Below are 25291 nucleotides of genomic sequence, written 5' to 3' on the forward strand. Positions count from 1 at the left end.
CCTGCCTCCCTTCTCCTGTCTCAGCAATCCATTAAAAAGGGCAAGTGTAAGACAGATAAGCCACAAGACGAAGTGGAAATGAAAAGGGTCTCCTGAGAGGAGTTGCAGCAACAGGTGCAGTACAGAAAGTGTGAAAGGGTAATTTAAGACAACAACCTTGTGCTGCTTCTCAGCTTTTTATAGGATTTGGAGCATGCAAATACATCCCTAAACAGTATCTCTGCTTTTCCATGACCTTTGAGCATAGAAAAGAATTGCTGGCCTGTGCCCTATAACTGTGTAGCTTAACTATGTTTTGATGTGTTTGGCTTTATTGGTTACTGAATAACAATAAAAGATTGCAAATCTTGGACTAAGTTTTCTCCCCAAAGCTCTCTATTCCCATGATACCCTGTTTGCAAAAGCTTCTACAGCTGAGACCACATCTTACTCTCACTTGTCAAACCAAGATAAATTAACTGTGGGATCACTAAACCCAAAGGGACCTCCTGTCTTTCTTGGTATGAAGCTGAATGAACCTGATGAACTACATCAGACATTTTATTGGAACAGTTTTCAAGTGTTTTCTAAGTCTTCACATTTAGAAATGGGCTGATGTCTGTTTTAAGCAACAACAAGTTAATATAGAGAGAGCCAAACAATGGGCCATTTGGGATGCTCCTGTGGCAGTATATGCTGTATAATCTTTCTGAGAAGTTTGGGCATGCAGCTGGTTTATTTAAATGTAACTAAGACTGGGGTGAAGTTCTCTCTGTTAAACAGCTTAAGATGATAAATGCTAAAGTGGTAAAACACTAAAAAGTATGGTTCTGGAACCAAGTGTTTTCAAGCACAGAGAGCGTCTGTGGCTGTTTCACTATATCCTGTCTCTCAATCAAAAACAAAAGCTTGCTATGGCCTATAGATTGTGCAGAAGCCTTTCCAACCGTTCCATAAATCCTTTCCATTTTTTCACATACAGATGGTTTACATTTTCCATTCTCTGTTATATCTGCAATGGGATAAAGTTTTTTATCTTACAGTGACTTCAATTGAAAAATAAACATCCGTCCATTACACCATGTTTCTTCAGTTGAGAAAGGATCTGAGGAGACGTCTTAACGCTTATTACCTTTGCCTTAGAAATCTTAGGACTATGTAAACCTCTTTGACATGAAGTACTCATTGTAGGGTCTGCAAGAGCATACAATAAGTTGAGAATCAATGATAATTTATGGGGTGTTCCTCCAGCCAAAAACCTCAAAGGTGGGGGATAATATTTTTCTCTTGACTCTTCTGGGCTTAGAAGAAATTGTAATATTGATGTAATTGAGAAAAAGGTGATTTGGTGCCTTTCCCATTGGCTCCTCTGAGGATGCTTTCTTTGTTTTAATGTTTTTATAACAGACAAGTGCCTACTTCAGCCAATGCTGCCCAGAAATGGGTGTAGCTTCCATGCACATAATTAATTCATTAATTTAAAAGAATCTAAACACAAAATTTAGAAGGCAAAATTGTATCATTTGCAGTAATTTGGCTTTATCCCAATATTTGTGTTAAGAATCCAGGTTTGTTTTGCTAACCTAGGGTTTACTCTAGCCTGTCAGCCCTTGAAGGTCTGGATTTTAAGTGGGAAGAGTACCATGCTATACTGTTACTCAGAAAATGATGCTGCACAGGTATTTACAATATTTACATGGACTTTAGAGAAGCAGGTAATTCATTAAATATGAGTGGGAGGCAATTAACACTTCATCACTGCTTCCCTTCTTCCACTCTCTGTATTTCCTCTTTAAGGGGACAGAGGGGGGTTCATGTTCTTTCCTTTTGCTCTCACAGACCAGAACTTTGGCTCAGCACAGGAGGGGGTGCACAGCTGTACGGAGGTAGGAATAAATAGTCAAGACTGAAGGAGGACATGAAATTTTAAAACCAGTTCTGCCACTAGAGACATGTAAGATGAAATTGCACCTTCCACAGAGCTGAAGATTTGCTAATGTACCAGAAGTCTCACAGTGACATTCTTGCTTGTGTGTCTCACATCCCCAGAAAGCACGGAATAAGCTGCAGCAAGAAATCCAATCTGCGAAAAATTTCCAGCATTTCAACATATTTTTCTTTTCACTTTAGTTGAAGGGTCTTTGCTGAACTCTAAATGCTTCACTTTGAATTTAGAGCTTTTTAGATATTTTTCCTTATCTTTATAGTATATATATTTTAAGTAATCATTTTATTATATAACTGTTCAAAATTATTTTATTAGAATTACTGTAAATATTTTTATAATAAGTATATTAAATTTTACTCAGTAAATTAATTTCAGGAGTTAGGAAATTATGTTCAGGTATTTAATTGTTGTTCACTGTTTCATAATTGATATTATATCAGATAATATGACTATATAAAATTAAAATGTGAGCATTAAAAGCACACCTAAAAATTAAAATGATTTTGAAATTATACAGTCTGATACTTTTGCAATGGTTTGCTTCATATTAACTCAACGTGTTGCTTTCATATTTTTCACCAAAATTTATATTTCCTCTTTGCCACTGAAGATATACACATATTCTACCACTGCTATGTAGAAAGATTTGCCTTAGTAAGTGTGCTGACTAACAGTTGTACCCATGAACTTTTATCTGCAGTGAGTGAGAGTAAATCTGAAGATTCAGCATTGAGTATGCCATCTCAGTTTTGAGAGGCTCTTGAGAGTAAGTAAAGAAACAACAGAATTAAAAAAAAAAGACAAGAAGAAGAAACTATGATACCAGCATGGTGGATGTAAGCCCCTGGTATTATTTTACTGTTTGCAATCTCTGTTGCTGGGTTGTTTGGTACTTACCTATTATGCTGAACTGCAGCAATTTGTCCTCTTGCACAGCTTTTCTTCTTTTCATCAGACGGTTCCAGTGAATTGCATGGTCGAGATCTGATTCCTGAGGCTGTTGAAGGGGCTGGTCCTTTCTGTATGGTTGGGTGCTTACTTAGCTCTATTTGTACGTTTTCTGTTACTGCAGTCATTTTGTTGTAATCAGTTTTAGACAAAAGAGATTAGATACTTTTGGAAGCAACCACAAAGACTTTCTAGTTTAATTAGAGGTGTGTATATTTGCATGAAACTTTTATTGTAAAAGATGTAACATTAGACCTTTGCTGGTTTCTCTTTTGGTTTTGAGGCATCAATCTTTCTACAAACATTAAAATATATAATGTAAGTAAGCAAACAGATGTTCAGAATTTCCTCTTTTATTTCTACCCCTCCTTTTGGAACTCTATTGTTCCAGCTCTCTGATTATTTGGACCATTCCTTGAATTCTTGTTTTTAACTTAAAAATTCCAGAAATGTTGTGCTGCTTGTCTGCATCTTTCTTCTCAGTTGCAAACAAAATCACTTTGCTGACAGTACTTACAATACAGAATAAGAGAATCTGTAACTGCCTGTAACCAGCTGTGTATGTTCACATTCAATAATTTTTCTAATAGTAAAGTTTGTGCAAAAGATGTGACATTTTTTAAAGCTATCATAAGATCTATTTCAATATCAGCCAGCAGAGAAGTAACAATGTGTATATACTTACAGCAGTGTGATGCCAAACTTTTGAAAAGGGTTCGTCAGAAATTTGTGCTGTCTCAGTTGGCAATATCTATGACGTTCCTCAATTAGAGATATGTGGATGCCTTCCTTTGCCATATAACGTTCATACTTTGCCATACCTTCATCCCATACTTCTTTTGAAATCTGAATTTGTTAGTCAGTTCCCAACACAGTGTCTCTTTCACCTTCTGCTGATTTCAGGAATGCTTCTTTGTTTGACACAACAGTCGTGGCAGTGGCAGTGTTGGTGTGACAAACCACTACACCAGCCATGCTGGGTACCCTCAGATTTCTGCATGTGAGGCATTTGCATCTGGCAGGTTTAATGGTTCATGGGGCAATAGGCTCACTTTTGTTTGTGTGACCTGTTGTTTCCTTCAGACTGCTGGTTAGTATCATTATTTCACAATTGCTAGGTAGATAGTTTGATGATAAAAATTTTAAGCTGCTTTTTGGTACTGGGTATATCAACAACACTCTAATGAGAGTTCAGGCAAGGAAAACTGATGGCTGTGGAAGTGGAAGATGTCTCCTCTAGGAGAACTTACAGCTTGACCCTATCTTTCCTGTGCAGTGGTAGCAGTGGATTAGCTGAGCTGTATGTGCTGGGGTATTGGCAACCTGCTTGAATCAACCCTTTCTAATGGTAGTAAGGGATACAGCACAGCAAGAGAGATGGCATTAACAATAAGCACAATTATTTGGCAAAAGTTAGCTTGTCTGCTAGTTTCAGAAGGACAGTCCGGATATTAAATGAAGTCACTGTTCCCCATGGTGAAGTCTTTAGCTCTTGCCTATTATGATCATATCACTTTGTTTAGGGATGACACAATGAGTTTGGGAAGAGTGCTGAGATAATTCCTGGGATGCACTCCAAACTTTATTATTTCTGCTACATACGACCCGCAACAAGGAATCATTAGATGTTTGAAGCAATCCCAGACTGCCATTTTATGATACAATAAAATACATTTATGCAACTGAATTATCTGTTATGTGAGAGAAGGAAAAGAATGATTAAGCAGTATAACAAAAGTGGCATAATGCCAGGGATTTGGCTCACTTGATTTTTTTAATAAATACCATTGTGTTAACAAACTTTGAAAATATTCCCAGTTTGAGACATAACCCCCCCAAAAAGTGAATATATGCAGTGAATATATTCTGGTTTTGAGATGGAGTCCTGAGTAGCTGCATTTGGTTCAACAAATTTATTTGGGATATTTCCCCTAATATTCCTTTGAAAAACTACTTATTATTGTAGAAGATTCTGTAGCAATAGAATTAATCCCATAATGTACCAAATCTGATCATGAGGATGTAAAGAAACTGAGAATGGAGTAAACCACTGTAATGTGGCGTTCATTACAGAATTTAAGGGGAACTTAATCACTAGGTTTACTTTACTAAAGGGAGAGAAGACATATCAGGAGAGGCAGGTACTGAAGAGGTAATGGAAGGCGTAAGATGAGACAGCTCTTTCTTTGGAAGGTGTGTTGTCCACTGTGCTCTGAGTTACTTTTTACACTTGACAGCACCTTTCTGGCCCAGAGAAGTAGTTAAATACTGTACACCCATATAACACCAAATTAATCGCATTGCTGTCCATACTCATTTCCTGACTAGCCTGCACCCACTCTGTATCTTATGACAGCATCAAATAGGAATTATGATCCAGAAACCTGCATAAAGGACTCATTGATAAGAGATCTGCCTTTTGTGCTTCTCAAATCTAAATGAAGACAGGATGATAGGGTTCAACATGTGAGGTTTCTGTTTATTTTGAAATTAGATTGGACAGATTGTTGTGAAGGTTTAGGTTCTACTATATTGTTGTTTGTATCCAACTTTAAGAAACTACTCAGAGCCTAAACAACAAAAACATGAAAAGAGGAGTAAGAATGAAGGAGAATAGAACCAGATCTCTTAGAAGGGTCAAAGTTTGCATTTGGAGTTATTAATGTTTTGCAAAGTCAACCATCCTGGGAGTTCAAGAAACATTTATAATGGCTAGTCCACCCTGTATCACAGTGAAGGAAACTAGAAAATGAAAACAGAGGTTTTTAGAGCATGTCTACTGGATGATGTTATCATGATTCGTCAGATCCACCTATGAGTTTTGTGAATCCCAAATGGTGCCTATGAAGTGTTCATAATGAGCTGTCTGTCTAAACAAGTTCTCAGGGACTAACTCCGTGTTAGCAACATGCTAAAGTGAGAAAAGTGGTGGACAAAAGGGGTGAATAGAACTCAAAGTGATTATTTTGACCGGTGCTTCTTCATCCTTTACAAAGTCCATACTGTTCTTGCCTATCAGTAAAGAACAGAAGTTAATCTGATGGAGTAAATGGGATATACTAAATGAATATAAGACAAAAAAAAGATCTCTTTGTTCAATATAGGTGAGATGTCTCAGCCTTTACTTTTGCCATAGCTGGGGGAAATGTTTGCTGAATATACTTTAATGTAACCCATGCAAAACAGGGACATCCCAATTACATGTTGTGTGTCATTTGAAATATGTTATCTCCATCTAATCAAGATGCAGAGAAAGCAAAAGGGGAATCAGCAAAATGTGTGTAATATTACACTACACAGTGGTTTCCAAAGTTTGCTGCAGTAGAAGTCCAGTGCTAGTGTCATTTTTTGACGGCCCTGGAAATATTCTCTTGACTTCCATCATTCATGCTAAAATTATTCTGTGTTTTTGTACTTTCGCTTTTCTTGTTACTCATTTCTCTGTATTTTGAAATGCCTTGATTTATGGAAAAATACCCTACCAAGGCTCAAGGTAGCTATAAACTCAAGATGTTGCATGTACTGTCTATGCTGGGCTTTATCTTTATTGAGAACCTTTACTAAGTGTCTGTTTATAACTTCTGAGGTGGCATCAGCTGAAGGAGAGTATGGAACAGTAGTCAACTGAAAGGAAAAGGGAACACTTTGTTCTGTTACAGAAAGAAACACTTCAGAGTTCATATTTTGTTGGCTTATACACTATTTTGTGCACGTGGTAAGGGAAGAAGTCATGCAATGAGGGACTGAGGGAATATTAAATGAGTTGATGGATTGAAGAGGTGCTTGAAAGGAGTAATCAAAACCAGGAGGATTTGTTACTTCAGAAGAGGAAATACTACAAAGCATAGACTGTTCATCCTGGACACTATTTGGAACATGCGTAAAATGGGTGTGGGTTTGGTAATAAAAGCTGAGCCTGCTTGAAAAACTTCCAGTAGCTTCCCATGAGGTTCGTAGAACAAAAGTTATTTAAAATTTCCCTTTTGTAAGTGATCCCATGATAATCCTGCTCTAGATATGCTGGACATCTGCTTGAGCTTTGAGATTTATTTCTTCTGCAGGGGGTACAACATGGATCTTGTGGGGTTCAGGTTTTAAGTTCTGATTAAAATTGCAGTTGTGATCATAATTCCTTCATTCCTATCAGAAGTGACTCCAGGAAAGACAATTAAGACTCATTCATAATGTTAGGGAAAGGAACTGAAAATGTGTGCATATGTCCTATTGTTGTCCATTATTGTTCTTATGCAAGAGCCCTTTTTTTTGTCACTGGAGCACTGGAGCCTCCCCTGGAAATGCCTCCATCCATTTTCTTAATTTTGCCTTGTACTTTGCTAGATCTAGGTATTAGAGTGATGCTGTTGGGAGAGAATGTGATCTTCTCAAACTGTAAGAAAATACATGATCTGTTCAGTTGTCCCTCCAGAACCAGGTGTGACTGATGTAAGGATAAGGGTAGTGCATGATGCTAGCAATGAATCCATGGGAAAAAGTGAGATCTAGTGATGTGCTGGTATTTAAAGATGATTCTGAGTCAATATGATACCAGAGCGGTAAAGGAAGTATAGTGAGTCAAAGAATTCCTTCAAGATATGAATGAAACGAGTTTGGGACAACTATGGGACAAGGACTAAAGTTCATAAAAAATACAACAAGCATTTTTCTGTCCAAGTAACTGAGTGGATTATGTGATTCCCAGAAGTCATTAGCTGGCAATTTAACAAGTAATACTGGTGTGTGATGCAGACAGACGTGGGAGAGAAAGACAGGTGGCTTGTTCAGTTTGTTGTGGAACAGCTTCTCTTTATGCCAAGTTGAAGAACAAAATTTTCTAAAACCTGTCTGAATGGCTCACTGTGTGAGGTCCAGTCATCACAGCAGTTCATCTCAAATGCTTGCCAGGCAGTGGGAAGGGAAGAATCGCAGGGCCTCCCTTCTTTTGAGTGGCTGACACTACAAAACCAAGCTCTTCTCCGATGTTGGCATCGAGCTTCTCATAGCCTGAAGTTTTAAATGCTTTGCCAGGATGCCCTTGCTTTTTCCTTGGTATTTGTTTTTGTTTATCTGCCTGCTATGCTTCCCTCTTTTCTTACCTTGAAGCTAGATTTGCTAATTTCGGTGAAGAATGTGGCTAGCAGCCCATTTCTCTACTTTATTGATGTCAATCTGTTTTCAAAACAAATTAGTAACATACATTGTGTGCACCTAAGCTTTCTCAGGTTGAACTTGCCTTAGTTTACAGTCATGTCTCAGTTGTGGTATTTTTTTGACATAGAGACTCTGCTTCTATCACCTCTGTAGCAGACATGAAGAATTTGGTGACGTGTCCCTCTGTCCCTCATAGAGATTTGGTAATTTCATGGCTTAGGTTGACCATAATGGCACAAGTTCCCCATCTTGACTTTGACATAAAACTAGTATTCCTACAACTTAACTTCAATCAGTCAGAAATTATCCCCTGAATAAACTAATGGTACAACCTGTTGCCTTCTAGCCCCTGTGGCTTTCTGCCATTTCTTCACACCTTGCCATCAGATGGGAGTTGTCCTCTCACTGTTCCTCGTATCAATATTGCCATCTTCCTCAGAAGTGCATCCTGACTGTGCTCTCCTAAGACTTTTCCCATATCACCTCAAAAACCATCGCAGCACACTTAGGCACTGGTGACATGGATCAGCCTGCAGTCCCACACAACTCTAGAAAATGAAAGATCAGAAATATTTCCCCTACTATATTGTTGTCACTGAGCTATCCTCAGAGGCGTCTACTATGTCATTAGTCCGGCAAGAACATCTGTAGCTTTTTAAACGCAGACAAATGAACAGAACTGTTGTGTTGGGGTTTTTTATTTGTTTGGTTTGGGGTTTTTTTGGTTGGTTGGTTATTTTTTCATTAATAGAAGGAACCATTCAGAGGTTCATCCACATCCTTTATTCTGTTATGATCTTTTCTGCACTAAAGACAGGGTCTAGTAGCCAGCAACATTATTATTTTACACACATTCATTTTAAGTGAAAAATGTATTCCTATCCTGCTGTGAGTAGGGACATCCTATTTCCTATTCTATGTCACATTCTTTGTAGAAAACTGATTTATACCAGAATACAGGGTAAATTCCCTCCATGGGTCCATCCACACAAACACAAAAGATTTATTACTTATAATTCATATATTTTGAGACACTTCCATGACCATGATACATGTTTTCTTGAGACAAGTTACATGTCACAACTACAGAGATTTGCCAAAAAATACTGAAACTCTTTTCCAGCTAATCATACAGGCTTCAGAAGAGTTTGGGTTTTTTTCTTTTCCTTTTATTTTTTAATCATCTGATTGGATCAGAGCATTTGGAGACGAGATCAGATTTAGGGTTTGTCAGAGCAAACCTGGGAAGTAGAAATGGAGAACTGCACTGGGATTGCAAGCTGCACCAAGACAGGAATTCTAAATGGGTACTGTGTTCTGAGGTGCCAGAACAAGATACTAGAGGGTTAAACTGGAGACCTGTTTTATTCTATTAATAAATCAGGCTCAAACTGTAGTACATTTCTGCCAAAGGGCTGCCAGAAAGAGGCCCTGGAAAACAGGCTGTCTAAGGTCTGCAGGGATGTACAGAGCTCTGGCCAATTTGATCACAAGTTGACATGTAGCCACATTCTTCAGTGAAGCACAGGTTTATTGGACCAGTAAGGAATTGGAGAGTGTTTTGTGAACTTCTTCAAGAAGTATATCTTGCAAAATACGATACCCAGAATCTAGGGATAAAGACAACCTGTGAGCTTTAAATCTGTTGAAGTCTTGAGTGTTTAGGCCTCTGCCAGCATGTGAATTCTCACCAGCAGCCTTCAGGTAGTAGTTTGACTAGTTTAATGAAGATTTTAATAGGAAAAAAATATGAGGAAACAATTGCCCTCATTTTTCAGTATTTTTTTAAAATCTGACACATCATAAAATGTGGCAAACAGTTTATGAACTAAGAGGACAGATAAAACAATATTTCAGTATGTAAAGTATAATTATTTTTTTTAAGATGACAAATCAGTGGAGCTTGCTGTAGTTACACAGTAATAATGCTCTGTTGCAGAGCTAACTCCCAGCACAGAAAAAGCTGGCAGTTTCCTAGGACAGCGGACCAAGAAAGATTAAGTTGGGATTTACAGATACAGTGATCCTAAAGAAGTGGATCTGTCGAGCAAAGCAGTTGTTACAGAGGGCCCAGTCCCCAAAACATGTGCATTTCCAGGGAGTTAATTTTGGAATAGCTGTAGTGCCCTGGACCTCTCTCTTCTGGTGTCCTGGACCAAATGCCCATCAGTGGTTGAAGTGCACAAGGTGCCCCTGGCTAAAAAAGTCCTGACTAAAGACTGAGCACTGCCCACTGCTCTGGACAGCTGGGCTGGCTGGCACCTGCCTAGTGCAGATGAGGAGGTTACTTCCAGTAGGAAAAGCCATTGCTTTCTCTTCCGCTATCCTTCTCGTGGTAACAGGAGAGCAAGCTGGATGCACAATGGTTATTTCCCTTTCAGCGCCCCTCTAGGGCTGAAGTAAGCTTTGTGAAGCATTTCCTGTACTTGGCTGTTGCAATCTTAGGTTTGCATACCATCCAAGAGCCCTACTTGCAACAAAAGCAGATGAAATGAGAGAAGATCCTTGATCCAACTCTGTTGGTCCAACTCCATGGGTGAGAAAAAGTTTACAGTATCTCCATACATGAATTCTTCAAACTTTTACTTGATATTCCTCCTAGAGAGCTGATAATTCTCAGTATGAAAAGCACTCAGGAGACAAATTCTACGTTCCTGGTTAATTTCAGTGAAGCTCCCAGAAAAATGATAGGTATCTGAAAGCTTGTAAAACACGTAATAAGGAGGGCCAACAGCTTTGAAAATGTCTACTGACCACTTCCATACAGCCTGATTGAGCACAAGCCTGAAAATGTTGGCATATTTGGAAAAAGCTGATATTCAAGTTGTTTTAAGTGCAGTAACAATCAGAAAACATGTAATTTCACAAGAGAAAAAGTAAAATGATGTCTAGAGCAAAGTTTTGTTCTGTGCAAATGCCTACACTCATCCTTTTCTTATTAAATCCTCAAAAATTTTCTTTCAAAACTTCATTCCAGTTAAGAGTGCATTGTTACAGTAGGGTTTTTTTCTTGCTAAGCAAACTGGTGAAAATGTGATACATTTCTTTCCCACACATCCTCAGTAGCAAGACTTAGTTTATCAGTCCTATTTACCTGCCACAGCTTCAAAGCCAACTGATACCCACTCTACAAAATATTTCTTATAAAACTGCAACCTCCTTAATTGTCATCTCCTGCTCATATTCTGGTTACTGGTTTTCATGTCTGATGCTCTTAATTCTTGGTTAGTTTTCATACTGTTCTGTGGATCTTCTCATGTTCCCTGGAGATGCTTTCCTGACCATCCCTGAGAAGGAGGTGGTTATCGCATGTACCATACCTTCAAACAGGGCTGCAGGCCATTCTAGCTTCTTTGGTCCCTCTTTCGAGGGAGTCTTCAGCAGCTCTGAGTGTGACTGTGCTCATTTTGTTAACCCCAAGTTTTATGTTTAATCACTGTTCCATTTTACCCATACCATTTAAGGACTACTCTGTTATCTTTCACAAGCAGAAGTACTCAGAGAAATAGCTTTGTTTTGCTCCAGTTGCTGTGTTTTCTCCAGTGGTGAGAGCTGTTGCTGCTACCTACCTTTTGCTGTACCATTGCATTGATACATAGCTCCACAGAGGCAGTCAGCGAGGCCCTGGCAAACAGCTCACAGCTGGTCCATCAAACCAGAGCAGAATTTACAAACAAATTTGTGCATGATTTCCTTGCCTTCCAGACAGAGGATTATCAGTGGCCTGTCAGTCTGAAACACCAAGCAACATGTTTTAATTAAAGCACAGGTAGAAAATATTCATTTGTATGTATATATATATATGTATATATATATTCAATTATAGATCAGACATTATTAACAGTAATGGTAACATTTCAAGTAGGCTTCCCTACATACAACTTTTTAATTAGACGGAGAACTTGCTATGGTGAAAGCACTTTATTTGCTCTCATAGTGACCACCATGCAATGACATCTCACTCCAAACCATTAATCTGAGTTTTCAATATCATGCTGTTTGATGATATTCTAATGCTTGGTCAAATTTGCCCATTTTAAATTGGAAGTCTTATCCACATTGCCTTTCTGTATTGCCTTGTACTGACCAGTTAGAATAGTCATGTCAATACAAGTCCAGCTCCATATTCAGTTGCTACTGTGATAGCTTGTAAACTTTAAATCTGACAATTCTATAGGAGTTGTAAACAAAGTTTCAGGAATGCTGGTCAGCCTTGACTGATTGCTGGAATTGCTATACATGCTATCACTCAGAACTTCTCAAATTAGATTGAACAAATGACTAGTAATGTGATTTAGGGAAACATCTTTCAGCATAAAAATTATTTTGCATTGCTTAAACACATTATTTTCCTTTTTCTTGGCATTCAATACGTATGATTTATGATGATATCACAATATTTTTAATGAAAGCAATACTATTAGCCTGAAAAATCTTGAGAAAGTTTAAAGAAGGGTCACTATAATATTTTGCTCTTTGAAATATCATGTCAAACTTCCTGGTCAGCTGCTACATGAAGTGCTGTTTACCTCACTGCACCTGAATGGATAGTAGATCCCATGCTGTCATATGTAACCTTTTTCTATTGTTCAAAATTTAGTGGACATCAATAGGACTTTGAACAACTAGTGAGTATGGCAGACCCCGTTGCCTATACCAAGACAATAAAGTTTGCCAGATGCTTTGGCGTCCTTCAAAGCAACAGAGCTGTCTGACTTCTTTTATAACAGGTGATTTGTTTCTACCGTCATATATGTACCAGAGCCTTCTTCTGACTTAAATACAAGCCTCCTGTTTCTGTCCAAGGTCAGGATTTTATCTGTGCTATGGCCCAAATAAAAAACTGTGCCTGACTTTCTGTTGCCAGGGTGCCTGTCCTGGCCCAGGACCTCCTGCCTCTTCCAGGAGCATGTCATTCAGATGTCTAAACTTTGCAACTAAGTTCAGCAGAAGGGATGAACTTTTGCATCAGAAGCTACTCACATTTAGTACTGGATGCAAACTATTTTCCCATGGCTAACATTTCCTGGTATGTATGTTACCACCAGGAGAGGGATGCCTTCACCCATCAGTTACTTTGTGAGATATAAATTATTTTATGGGAAAAAGTAGCTAAACAACACTTCTTAAAACATTTATTCTAAGTTATAACTATTGTGGGTTTATTGTGTGTCATTGGAGGAAAGGAGCAAGTTTGAATTCTCCATTGAAAACAAGAGAAAATAAACTGTTTTATAGATATGAACTGTAAACTTTAAAACATATCCTGCACTGTTAATAAGGGCAACCTTCCCATGGGGTCTACACTACTTACAGGCTTATCACTGAGTGGTTCTGCTTGTTTTCACAGGCGTGGAATGAAATGCCTTGGTTTTAATGTTGCCTGTGCCTTGTTTTGAGGTGTTAAGTTGATGAACATGGCCTTACTGAACCATGTTGATGGTGTACTCAAAAAATAGGAAAGCAGGACATTGAAATCCTCCATAATTTTCTGCAATATCTGTGCTCTTGCCCTAGAAATAGTGAGATAGTGATCTCTTCTTGCTGTCACATCCTTCTTTGCAGTGCTGTCCTTTCTCTTCTGGTATTTCTGGGAGCTCGTTCTTCTTACCTGGTCTCCCTATTGTGTCAGCTTCCACGGACTGGCACAACAAACTGTTTCCCAGAGTTACAATGACAGTAAGAGGGAAAAGATACTTTCCTAAACACCTGAATACATCTTCTGTGAAGTCTTTTAAGCGACATGCAGCAGGTCGCACCTGGAGGGTGGTCAGTTCAGGGCTGCAGGTTCAGTGACCTCCAAGAAGTTTGCTGGAGACTGTTGTAATGTCTTAATAGGAGAGCAGTATAATGGATGTTGCAAAACATGCTAGGAGAAAAGGGAGGGGCTGCTGATGTTCAAGATGAAGAGTAAAGTTATGTAAGGCATGTGCAAGGATGGTGGGTTAATTGGAAAGAGTACAGAGGGCTGAACCAGAAAAACAGAAAAAGATCCCAGGGTGTGGGTAGGGAGAACTGGGGTAAATTAGAACAAAACGAGAAAAGAAGCACAGAAACAGAAACATACAAGTCAAATTGTGAAGGGAAAAAAAGAAAAAAAAAAAAAAGAAGAAGAGAGGCCAGCACCAGAGGACAGCCTGTTGGAAATCTAATGGACATCAACAGCAAAGACATTGGGGCAGGCAGCATATGAGGCAAGAAGAGTGGGAGAGAGGCGACCAGCAAGACAGGCTCTCAGAGAGGATCTCCTCCATCCCTCAAGTGACAGGAAAAAAACCAGTCTTCTACTGGAACAAGAAATTTTCATAGTTCAGTGACTCAGACCTGTAGCAGCCAGATCTGCTGTACCCAGCATGAGGAAAGCAATACTGTATTCTGTACAGGACAACAGGGAAAGTTATCTCTCTCAATTAACAAATAAATTAGCAAGAGAAATAAGCTTTAGTGCTGGTTATTGAGGTGAATTTGCTTTAACTCCAATGACAAAACAGACTGCAATACCTAATCCAATGCCTCAATTCTGCAAACAGAGCTGTTTGGAGTTGTGGGTGGCTGTTGTGTGGACTGTAAATCCAAGGATATTGACTTGGGTTCAAAACAATGTGGGGGGTTGTGTTTGTTGGTTGGAAGAGAATTACAAAAAAAAAGGAGGGGAACCTGGTTGTAATCCAGATTACAAAGTGTCTGAGACAGTGGTACACAAGAGCCACTGTTCTGGCTTCTGCTCCCGTTGGTACATGGCTCATAGTGATTTCAAAAAGTAGCTGCAACTGAGAAAAATCAACAGGCAAGTTTTACAAGGTGGCAAAGGTTGCATTTTGCAATCCGGCTGGCAATCCGTCCCCAACTGGCAAACCCTTTAAGTATGTGTTTAACTGGGAAGACAGGATTAATCCTATTGATTGTAACAGGGTTAACTACATAGGTACAGTGCAGTGATGTTTACAGCCTCAACCAAACTACGCAGAGAAGCGAGGCTCTAAACGAGGACTATTTATTAAAAATCCACTTTGGTCGTGCTTTTATGTACCAAAGATTTTTCAGACTCGATCTTTTAACTTGTAGATTTCCCTCAAGAGCTGCTCCGTTCTAACCACAACACTTTGCGCATCTCAAGCAGTGACCTTCCATTTTCCCATCCTTCCTCTTGCCATGGTGGTGAAAAACGTAAGAATATGTGCGGGTTTAGTGTTTTGTTTTTTTTTTTCCTTTTCTGGCCAGTTCGCGGGCAGGCCTCATCTCTAGCTCGACGGTTGCCTTCGATGCTGGGGCTTTCCGCAGCCCCGAGCCACCGCCCTGCGCTCAGCCTCGGCCGGGAGAGCCCAGGTTCGGTCCCGGCAGTGCCGCCTATCCGGGCAGCGCCGTGATCGCTCATCCGCGAGGGGTACTCGGCATCCATCATCACCCGTCCAGCATCGCCGCTCAGCCGCGACTCCCTTCACATCCCCTCTCGGGCTTTAGGAGGGGCTGCTCGGCTGCTCGGGTGCTTGCCGAGGCAGTCGGGACGGGGGCAGCCCACCCCCCCGGAGCAGCGCTCCGTGGAGACGCTTTCCCAGCACCGCGTGGGAACCCATCTCCCCTGGCCCGGCGCGTCCCGCCCTCGGGCGCGCTCACTCCCCCGCCCCGTAAGTAGCGGCGGCAGCGGCCGTCGGGGCGCAGAGCGGGGATGGGGGCCCGCGGTGCCGGGCTGTACGTGGGGCGCAGGGCGGCCGCCCTTGGGGCCGCGCTGCTGCTGGCGCTCCTGGCCGCGCTGCTGGCGCTCGCCGCTCTCTACGGGCGCTGCCGGCAGGAGGAGGCACCGCCGCCGCCCTCGCCCGCCGCCCCCAGCACCCCCGCCCCGCCACCGGCTCCCACCGCCGGCCCCGTCCGCCGCCTACCCCGCCACCTCCTGCCGCTCCGCTACGAGCTGGAGCTGTGGCCGCGGGTGCGGCCGGGCCAAGCCGGGCCATTCTCCTTCAGAGGGCAGGTGAACATCACTGTGCTGTGCCGGCAGGACACGGACGCGGCGGTGCTGCACAGCGCCGGGCTCCAGAGCCGCGGGGCCGCCGTGCGCGGGCCCCTGCCCGGGCTGAGCGCCGCCGTGGAGGTGGCGGGGCTGCGGCAGGAGGAGGAGGACGAGGTGGCGGTGCTGGAGCTGCGCGGGCGGCTGCGGGCCGGGAGCCGCTACGTCCTGCAGCTTGGCTTCCAGGGCCTCCTGGAGGACGACCTGGTCGGGCTGTTCCTCACCCGCTACACCGACCAGGGACGGAGCAGGTAGGCGGCGGCGGCCGCCCCGCGGACTCCGCGCCCCTTCACCGCGGCAGCGGAACTCCCACGGTCCCGCGTCGAGGCCGCCCGTGGCGGTGGAGGCTGCGGGACGCGGCTGCAGGAGCTGGCACAGAGCTGGCGCTGAGCTGGGCGGCACCGGGGCGAGCTGCTCGCTGCCCGGGCGCAGGAGAGGCGGCCGCTTCTCGCCCCTCCCCGGGAGAGCATCGCAGGATGCAAAAAGCGTGCCAGAAACTCCGGTCTGTGCTCCGGGATGGTCGCTCTCCTCTCCGGAGAGCCTTGGCCGTGCTGCCCTGTCTCTCCGTCGGCAACTGACTTCCCCCGTAGCACCGGCTGGACAATTTCTGGTCTCGCTTTCAGTGCCTTTGGCAGCGAGGGGGGCAGACAGTTCCTATGCCCAATTCCCGGGAGCCGCAGTCCATCTCAGAAACTTCATGCCGGCCCCACACATATCTGTGTAACAGCGACAACTCCTCATTTCCTCAACCTGTGTCTGTGAGGAGGACGTCTTTGTCAAGAATCCGGGATTTTGTCGATGTATTTGGGCATGAGTTTAGAGACGCCGATCACATGCAGTTTCAGAAATAAGGGGGAGTAGGATGAGTGACTGCTTTAGACATCTGTACTTTGTAGGTGCTATTCGCATGAAGTTGTTTGGCTGTCATCAAACAATCCATGATTTCCGTAGGGAGTGCTATTAGGATGCTTTCCTTTTCTTTTGAACTGCAAAACCGGTGCTGGAGCTGTGTGAGCTAATCAAGCAGTCAAAGGTCTAAAACATATTTTCACCCTCAAAATGATGCTTGTTTATCTTTTTTTTTTTTTAATTTTGGATCTTCCCAACATGAATTTCATTCTCAACTTCTGGACACGAAACTTGCTGAGAGAAGTGAAATTTAAGATCAGAATTTAAGTACTTCTAGTGGCAGGCAAGTTTCTCAAAATAGAAGTTTGAAGAAGAGACAGATAAATCACTCGTTTTAAAGTTATTTCATTTTTAATATTTAAAGCACCAAACAGTGAGTCGAAAGGAAAACTGGAGTTAAATTTAAGTATTCTTGTCTACCACCCTATCAATGAGTCTACTAAAATGCGTGGGTTCATAGGCTTCTTGGTTGGTTGGGTAATGTAATAAAATATGCAGTTACTTTCAAGATCCATACATGCAAGCCTCCATATGAGTAGTTGTAATATGAAAACACAAAATGAAGTTGATAATTTTTTTGAAATGGAGAAAGACTGTGTGGCTTTTCTGCAACAAGTTGGCTTTTCAGCTGCCAGCTCTTGTATAAATCTCGATACCAATGTCTGCCACATCTGGAAAATGTAACTTAGATGGACTTTTTTTTTTTCTTTTAACAAAGAGGAGATAAGTTGGTAAACCTTAGAGAAAAATGCAGTAAAGTAAAAAATATTTTAGGAAGCATATTCTGTTTTTCTCCAGTTGCTGTTTCTTCATTCACTGATTGTTCTTCATGGGATTATTTGTGCAACTTTTGAAGAAAGGAGAATCTAGAACAATTTACTTAATTTACATAATTTTTAAAGAAAGGAACAAACCTTAATACTGTATTGGTATGCTTTCTGATGCTGTATTAATTCAAACAAGTCCTATGTAGGAAACACAGAATTAGATTATGACATTTTCTGATTCAGACTGTATAAAATTCAGAGTATCTGAGGAAAAAAAAGCTATTGTCAGCTGCCACAGTAGAAAATAAGAAAAATTTTTTTAAATAATTCAAATAATGTGTATAGCTCAATTTCCAATTGTTTAGAGAGTTTATTACGAAGGTCCCATTTCGTTCTTAGTTCATCATGAAGCACTAATGAAATGTGAGACTACAGTCTGGTTAAAGAGATCACAGTGGTAGTCAGACAGTGGAATAAATTAAAGGAAATCCACTGATGGCAGATATAATGTATAATTTTTGTTACTTGTTTGTGCACCCATTTCTGATATTTTTGAATGGATTTTGCGTAATTTTTTGCTCTAAAAAAGGCTTTCTCTGAATCGAGAGTATATAGTAATATCTTGTTATTTTTCCTTCACTAAGAATTAAGTCACCACTTAACCAGCCATTTCCTAATCTGATAGGGTCCACTAACACTGAAGGGTTTTGCATTCTTATTTTGGAGGAAATAGGTTTTGAGTGATATGTAAGCTCTGTCAAGCTATTAACAATGGAAAAAGTTGGATTCTAAAGGATTGCATAGATCAGGAGTGCTTTAAAACCATTCAGTGCCCTTTGGCTATCAGTACAAAGCCAGTTACCCAGCTACTGTTCTGCAAGGAAACCTCCATCTCCAGCAGACTGTCCCATAGCTTTTCTAAAGTGACTTGTACCAGTCTTCAACAGACCTTCAGGGTCTGCTTCCTGCAGAGGTTTTCTGATTTCAGCACCTCACTTAAACTGCCAACTGTAACAGACAATGTGACATCTATCTGTGGTCATGCAGACTCCTGTATTTCTTGCATGCACTAGAAGTCTTCGTGGGTTTTGTAATTTGTGCTTGTGGAACCCTAGAGACCTCTTGTCTCAGAAGAGTTTAAGCAGATAAGTGCAAGCTTTTGGTAGACACCTTGATCCTAATGAGACGTGAAATCCCTGAAATGTTTGTTCCATCTGGACTTTGGCACTGTCATATTTCTCAGTCAGATATCCCCATTGCTCTTGGTAGACTGGCAGAATGAGCGAGTTGACACAAACTGTCAGTCCCTGTCTTTTTTTGAAGTCAGAGCTGTTGTACACTGGCAAGGTGGTTTCACAGAAACAGCTATTTTCAGAAGTCCTAACCTGACCTCCATGGAAAACATAATAAACCAATTTTGCTGAATTTTCAAGAAAGAAATTTTTAGGTATCAGTTTGATCATTGATGACTGCATATGTTTTACTGTTGTTGACAATTTGTACTGCCCACCTGATCAGGTCTTACACACAAAAGATAACTCTGAAACATGGGAGCACTTGTTATGGATAACAAGCAGCCCATGTCTCCACTGCTTGCAGGAGCAAAGGAAGTGAAAAGGAAAGATGCTCCCACTTCTCCAGCACTAAGTGTTTGAAGGCTCTCCTGTTGAAATGAGGAATCAGTATTCTGCATATAGCTGTGATAGTCCATACCAGGATCTGGGTAGGCAAAAAGATACAGAAACCACCTTTGCTCTCCTTCTCTAGCACTGCTGGCTCAAACTTACATGATGCAGGAGTTTTGCTTCTATCGTTCTGCACAGGGATCTTGCACGGCCGTGGATGAGCTCGTGGGTGCTACTCCAGGATTAGAGGGTTCCTGTGGGGTGTACGATGAAGTGCAGGCTGTATGCAGGTCACTGTTCAGGTCAATGTTTCAAAATCCTTTGAGAATTTTACTTGGTAGCCACTCTGCACATGCCCCGTGCAATTTCTGTAAAATACTTGACTGGATAGGGCTGGTATTAACAGGCATCCCAACACAATATCCAAACACAATGTTTGCACAGATTTTTATCAGTTGCTTCTGCACCAATTCCTAGGATGAGAGTAAAGGGGTTAGAACAGCACTAGTACAGTTAATTTTGCCTCAGAGCAGAGGACATGCAGTTCTTCTTAGCTCTGTTTTCTATGACTCTGTGAGTAAGACTGTCAAAGGAGTGAGACAGAAATCAGAACAAGTAAGATGTGTGGTGTTTCTTTGTGTTGCATGTTAGTATCAAGCACTGTTCACCTGAAAAAAATGTTTGGGTGTTGGGGACAAGATTCTACTCACTGTAAAACTCCATTATTTTTAGCCACTACAGGGTTTGTTTTACAGTTTAATTATTTTATGTTTGTAAAAATGGAAGAAATTAAATATAAAAGATGTTAACACAAATACCAATTATGCTATCAGTATGAAAAATAACTCATGAGAAAGCATTTTTAGAATGTCTCCTTTTTTGCATCAAATAAAACATTTCATCTACAATTATCCTGTTTATTAATCAGGTGAAATGTGATCTACTAGGCGTTCATGTACTATGCAGAACGTATTCCTCATTTTCCTTTTCTTTTTTCAGACAGTAACTGAAAAAAACCCAATATGAACCTACATATACTACAATTTATGTGTAGTATAAATTGTCTAATATTTAGGCTAAGAGATCCTTTTATCTGTTTGTTTCTCATTGTTTGAAAGTATCATGTGGAATTACATGATCCGTATGAAAAAAGAAAATGAAATCTATTTGAAAAACTGTAGACTTAAGGGAGGGATTAATTTGTCTTCTTGGGCATTGTTAGACTTTCTAAAAAAATTATTTCCTTTTGGGCAATTTGTTTTGTGATAATACTGCAGTGTATTAAAAAAAATTGCTAGTGATTCAGTTCATGCTAATACCTTCACCTTGAAAAAAACCCCAACAAACAAACCAAACCACAAGAAAAAAAGCTCCAACTATTGTCTATGCTGACAGATTATATGAGGTAATATGTGTTTTAAACACCAGTTATTTGTGTAATATGCATGAAATATTCCTATTTTTCTTTTTTATCTGGAGTCCTGCTGGAAAACAACATTTAATATGTCCTCATACTTTTTTTTATCACATTGCCTTGGTCACAATATGCTATTTTGTATTCTTGAACAAGAATTTCTTGAGGGCAAATTTGCCAAGTATCTGCATTGGTTGCTGCCAGTACAGAGCCTCCAGAGGGAGTGATGGCACTGATGTGGGGGAATTCACAGTCATGGACTTACTCAGTGTTTCCTAGAACCAAGCTGCAATTGACTGCACAAAGGAATGAACAAAAGCATACTTTGCTCCATGGGAGGAAGAAGATATTTTCAGTGATTGACTTCCTAGATGAAGTGGCCTATCACTATTGCTGCTCCTGTGCAACCCTGGCAGAAGTTTGTCACTTTCCATCATTGGACAGGATAAAGGAGAAGAGGTGCTACTTCTGTCTCAGGTGGAGCTTCAGCTCATTTGGCAAGGCAGCTGGTGGCTGGTACAGCACAGATTTGACTCTGCAGGGAATCAGGTCCATAAAGAAAATCTTCCCTTACCAACAGTCAAGAAGTCAAATACAAAGTGCTGCTCCTTCTCACGCTATTCCTCACTTCAAAATAGGCATTGTGGTCTCAATAGTCACTGTGCAACAACATACTCAGTATGGGTTCTTTGGTCATGGGTTATGTTTATAGTACAGCATCAGATATGTCTGTTAAATGCAAAATGTACCATGTTTTAAGAGTGTAGTGCTTTTACACAGTCATCTTGTTGATATTAACTTAGTTCCCCCAACATCAGCAATGTGGATGCAGATGAGGCAATGGCACTTTCAGCACTGGGTTATTTGATCAACCTTGAGCAGAGTTAAATAGCACAGCTATTAAAAATGCCAGCACTTGGACATCTTTCAAAAGAAAAGGGGCCCTAGTAGGCCAACCTTGGGACCTTTCCGGAAAGCACTTCTGACTTTGGTCAGTGAAAGCAGGAAGCTAATGACTCAGTACCTTGGGTTAAATCACACACAATACAAATGATGCAAAGCGATCAAGTAAAAGTAAATATCAATGGAAAGCTGATCCATTAATTTCAATTTCCAAAAAAAGGATATCCTGTAACAAGCAACCTTAAGTTTTGGACATGGTTCAGTGCTACAGGTCACAATTAGTCGCAGTCATGCTTGTAGGGTAGACCTGATTTGTTACTCCACTGTGTAGTGCAGATCTGACTCATTACATACTGCTACTTAATGTATGGATGCTATCTTGATGGCTCCTGGCTTGTTTGGGATGTCTCAGTGCTAAGAATAAGCATTTGTGAACCTGGTGTGGATACACTGTTAGGGAACACCTCAACTGCAGATGAAAAACATTTGCCATGTTAGTATTGAGGTCACTGAAACAGGAGATTAGGCCATGCTTGTGTGCCCAGTTGCTGGCTACTACTTGGCTAACACATATAGAGCTTTGAGGAACATTGCACATGTATTTTTAAACATTCTTGATAAGGATGCCCTTACGTGAACAGCTCAGATGTACAACTTTTTGAAACTTCTGCTGCGAGACACTGTGATTTATCTTTTGATTCCAGCGAGTGTGTGTTGCAGGAGAAGAGTCAGAGATCACTCCAACAGATCTATCCAAGTAGTTTATTAAGTTCTAATCAGTAAATTTAGGTGTACAGATGGATTGGTAGTCAGTGCTCTGCACTAAGGTACACAAATATTATTGTGTAAGTTTCTTATACATATCTTAAATGTTGCATGCATGCAAATATGTCACCAACTCATTGATGTCTGGTGTCAGACAAAGGGTCTTTCAGCCTCAAGGGTAACCTTGAGAGGCATACCTCCTTGAGGGGAGATCACCACTCTGCAGACAGGTGCTATGGATGGAGAGTTCAACAGACTCTGATAGCTGCAGATATTTACAGTAAAGTGGTTGATTTGTGGTCAGTTTTTCTGCTACTGATACGCTTTCCTCCACTTATCAATCCTGTCTCCATCCAGACCTGTAGTTTTGATTTGCTGCTGAATTCTTAATGGCAGTCTCACACAGCAGGATTAACTTTGGTCAGATCTACTTGGTGAACATCAGACTGGACCAAAGTTTACTTAGGTCAAATAGGACGAGTGCATCCATCACAGTATGCCGCAGAGGCAACTGAGGCAAAGCTCCTTTGCATAAGGTACAAAAGGGTCCTTTTGAATATTTTCTGGTTTTGCCAGTGTACTGGGACAGCGTTGATGCTGTTTTCACAGGGGTTCTTCTCTATTGGATTTGACAGAAGGATGCAAGTGCATGCATACACAGTTCACTAGCAGTTATTACTATTTTTTATTAAAATATACCAGTAATTAATTAACAAGAATGCATGCATAAAGGAGAGCAGCAGGTGTACAGAGATATTCTAATCATGACAATAAAGTTGGGCATTGTATCTCTTGAGCACTGGTCTGCTGTGTGCAAAACTTCAATCAATTCTGTCTTAATAAACAAAGTAGGAAAGCTCAAATATTTAAAATATGATATCCGGAAAAGGCCTGTGAGGGGGAAAAAAAAATCTAATTAAAAAAGACTGCTTTTCTCCACAAGCATCCAAACTGAACTGGTTGTTGAGCACACAGATTTAGTCATGGCTTTAAATAATAGGCAAAACTTTTCCAAATCTTCATATTTACATGATTCACTTCCTGGTTTTTCTGATTTGTTGTCTTTATGTGCTATATATGGATTTTGATGAGCTGTAGCATGCTGGATTAATCTTACTTGTATTTTTAATACAGTATGCTCATTGCCTCCCAAATGGAACCAACGTATGCCAGGAGAGTGTACCCATGTTTTGATGAACCTGCCATGAAGGCCACATTCAATATCAGAATTGTCCATGACCCAAGCTATGTGGCTCTTTCCAACATGCCTGCTATTGGTAGGTAAACAGCAAGTCAACTTAAGGGTTTTTTTCCCCTAAATTACTTTTTAAAAGGGTGCAATTTATCTGAGCAGACTATGTCATCTGATACAGTGTATTGTCCACGTGCTAATGTCTTCAAAGGGCACACAAAATCTATGTCTATAAACTTAAACATTTGGATACTGTTATTCATAATTAATGTCTCTGATGGCAATAATTCCATCAAATAGTTTTGTTAGTTGTGATGTGCTCTCCTCTGGCTGCTGCAGGCTGCATAGGGTTTGATTCCTGTTATTTACTGCTTAGTCAGTGTGTCTGTCTTACGTGTGACATCTTTTTAAAACCAAATGGCATCCTCAAGTATTCAAGGCCTGTATTTGTGACATCTAGGGATTCCTTTAATTCTAAGTAGATTTTAAGACATATTTACAACATACAAAAAATTGTTTTCCCAGGTGGAGACACTATAACCTCCTGTGTATATGAAGAATTACAAAAAGCACACTATAACGCTCTGGAGATGCTACTCCTGACCCTTTCTGGGATCTCATGTGGGATGTCTGTGGGGTATAAGGTTCCAAACAAACTCTCTAAGTTAGTGTTCCTACAGAAATCTGTTGGGTCTTTTGTCTTCTTCCTAAAAGCTCTTTTTCTGCAGTTCAATGCCATGAATCTCTATTTTTCAACTAAATAATTTCAGCCATAAAAAGTAAGTTTTACGAGATCTGCATGGAAGATAAGTAACTAAGGAATATAGATGGGGTCTCAGTGAGAATTGCCGGAAGCATTTTCTACCCCTGAGAATCCTGTCCATATCCTTCTTATTTAGAAGGAAGGTATCTGATTTAGTATTTCATAATTCTTAGGCACACATGTATTTGAATTATAATAGATCAGATTTAGAGATATCAGTTTTAGAGATATGCAGCATGGAATAAAATGTCCACGTATTAAAGCTGACACAGTTTGATATCCTTCCAAGACTTCATTTAAGAAGCTTAAGAGTGGATTTTTGGTGTTTGCATGGAAGGTCACAACTCTGATACATGTCAGTAGCAATGAGTCTGGCTGCTTTCCTTCTATCAGAAACATATGAAGTTAGCACAGGAATACAGCATATTGAAGAGAGGGGTAAAAAAACATGCAGAAAACATAAAATTCCTTGTTTATTATGGATGAGCATTGGTTTGAATATTTTTTGATTTTTTTCCTAGGTGTATCTGAAATGAAGGATGAAAATGGAAGCCTATGGACTGTTACCACATTTAACACTTCACTGAAAATGTCGACTTATTTGACTGCTTTTGTGGTCTGTGATTTTGATTATGTCACCAGAACGGAGCGGGGAAACAAGGTAAATATGAGGCTGCATAACACATTATAGCATTTTACAACAGAAGCTGGCTCTGTGGTGCATCATGTGCTTTAGAAGATACCACAAAAATTAACTGTGTTTTCCATTCCCAAACTATTTGCTGATGTGGCAAAACTGCTAACATTTATCCTGTAGATATTTCTGCAGAAACCTTTCCTTTAGGACAATTAGTTTATTGTCTTGTCCTGTTCATTTCAGACAGCTGCAGAAGTAGGTATGGGCTGTGTATGTTAAAAATTTGGAGCA

General features: G+C 40.6%; 1 protein-coding gene and 1 long non-coding RNA gene across 2 annotated transcripts in view; one reads left to right on the top strand and one right to left on the bottom strand.

Moving 5' to 3' along the window:
- Positions 1–14942, bottom strand: LOC113951490. Its single transcript, XR_003529169.1, has 3 exons — positions 14715–14942; positions 3285–3289; positions 1–12 (listed from the first exon to the last, which is right to left on the bottom strand). It is a non-coding gene; the product is annotated as an uncharacterized LOC113951490 (long non-coding RNA).
- A 747-nt stretch (positions 14943–15689) lies between these two features.
- The window catches only part of LVRN (laeverin), a 37148-nt gene continuing 27546 nt past the window's right edge, over positions 15690–25291 (top strand). The window contains exons 1-3 of the mRNA XM_027652519.1: positions 15690–16276; positions 23543–23685; positions 24885–25024. Coding sequence (XP_027508320.1) covers positions 15690–16276; positions 23543–23685; positions 24885–25024 — 870 coding nt within the window. The remainder of the gene's footprint in view (positions 16277–23542; positions 23686–24884; positions 25025–25291) is intronic.

The sequence above is a fragment of the Corapipo altera genome, unplaced genomic scaffold, assembly GCF_003945725.1.
Source record: "Corapipo altera isolate COAL_440 unplaced genomic scaffold, ASM394572v1 61286, whole genome shotgun sequence".
Lineage (NCBI taxonomy): Eukaryota > Metazoa > Chordata > Aves > Passeriformes > Pipridae > Corapipo > Corapipo altera.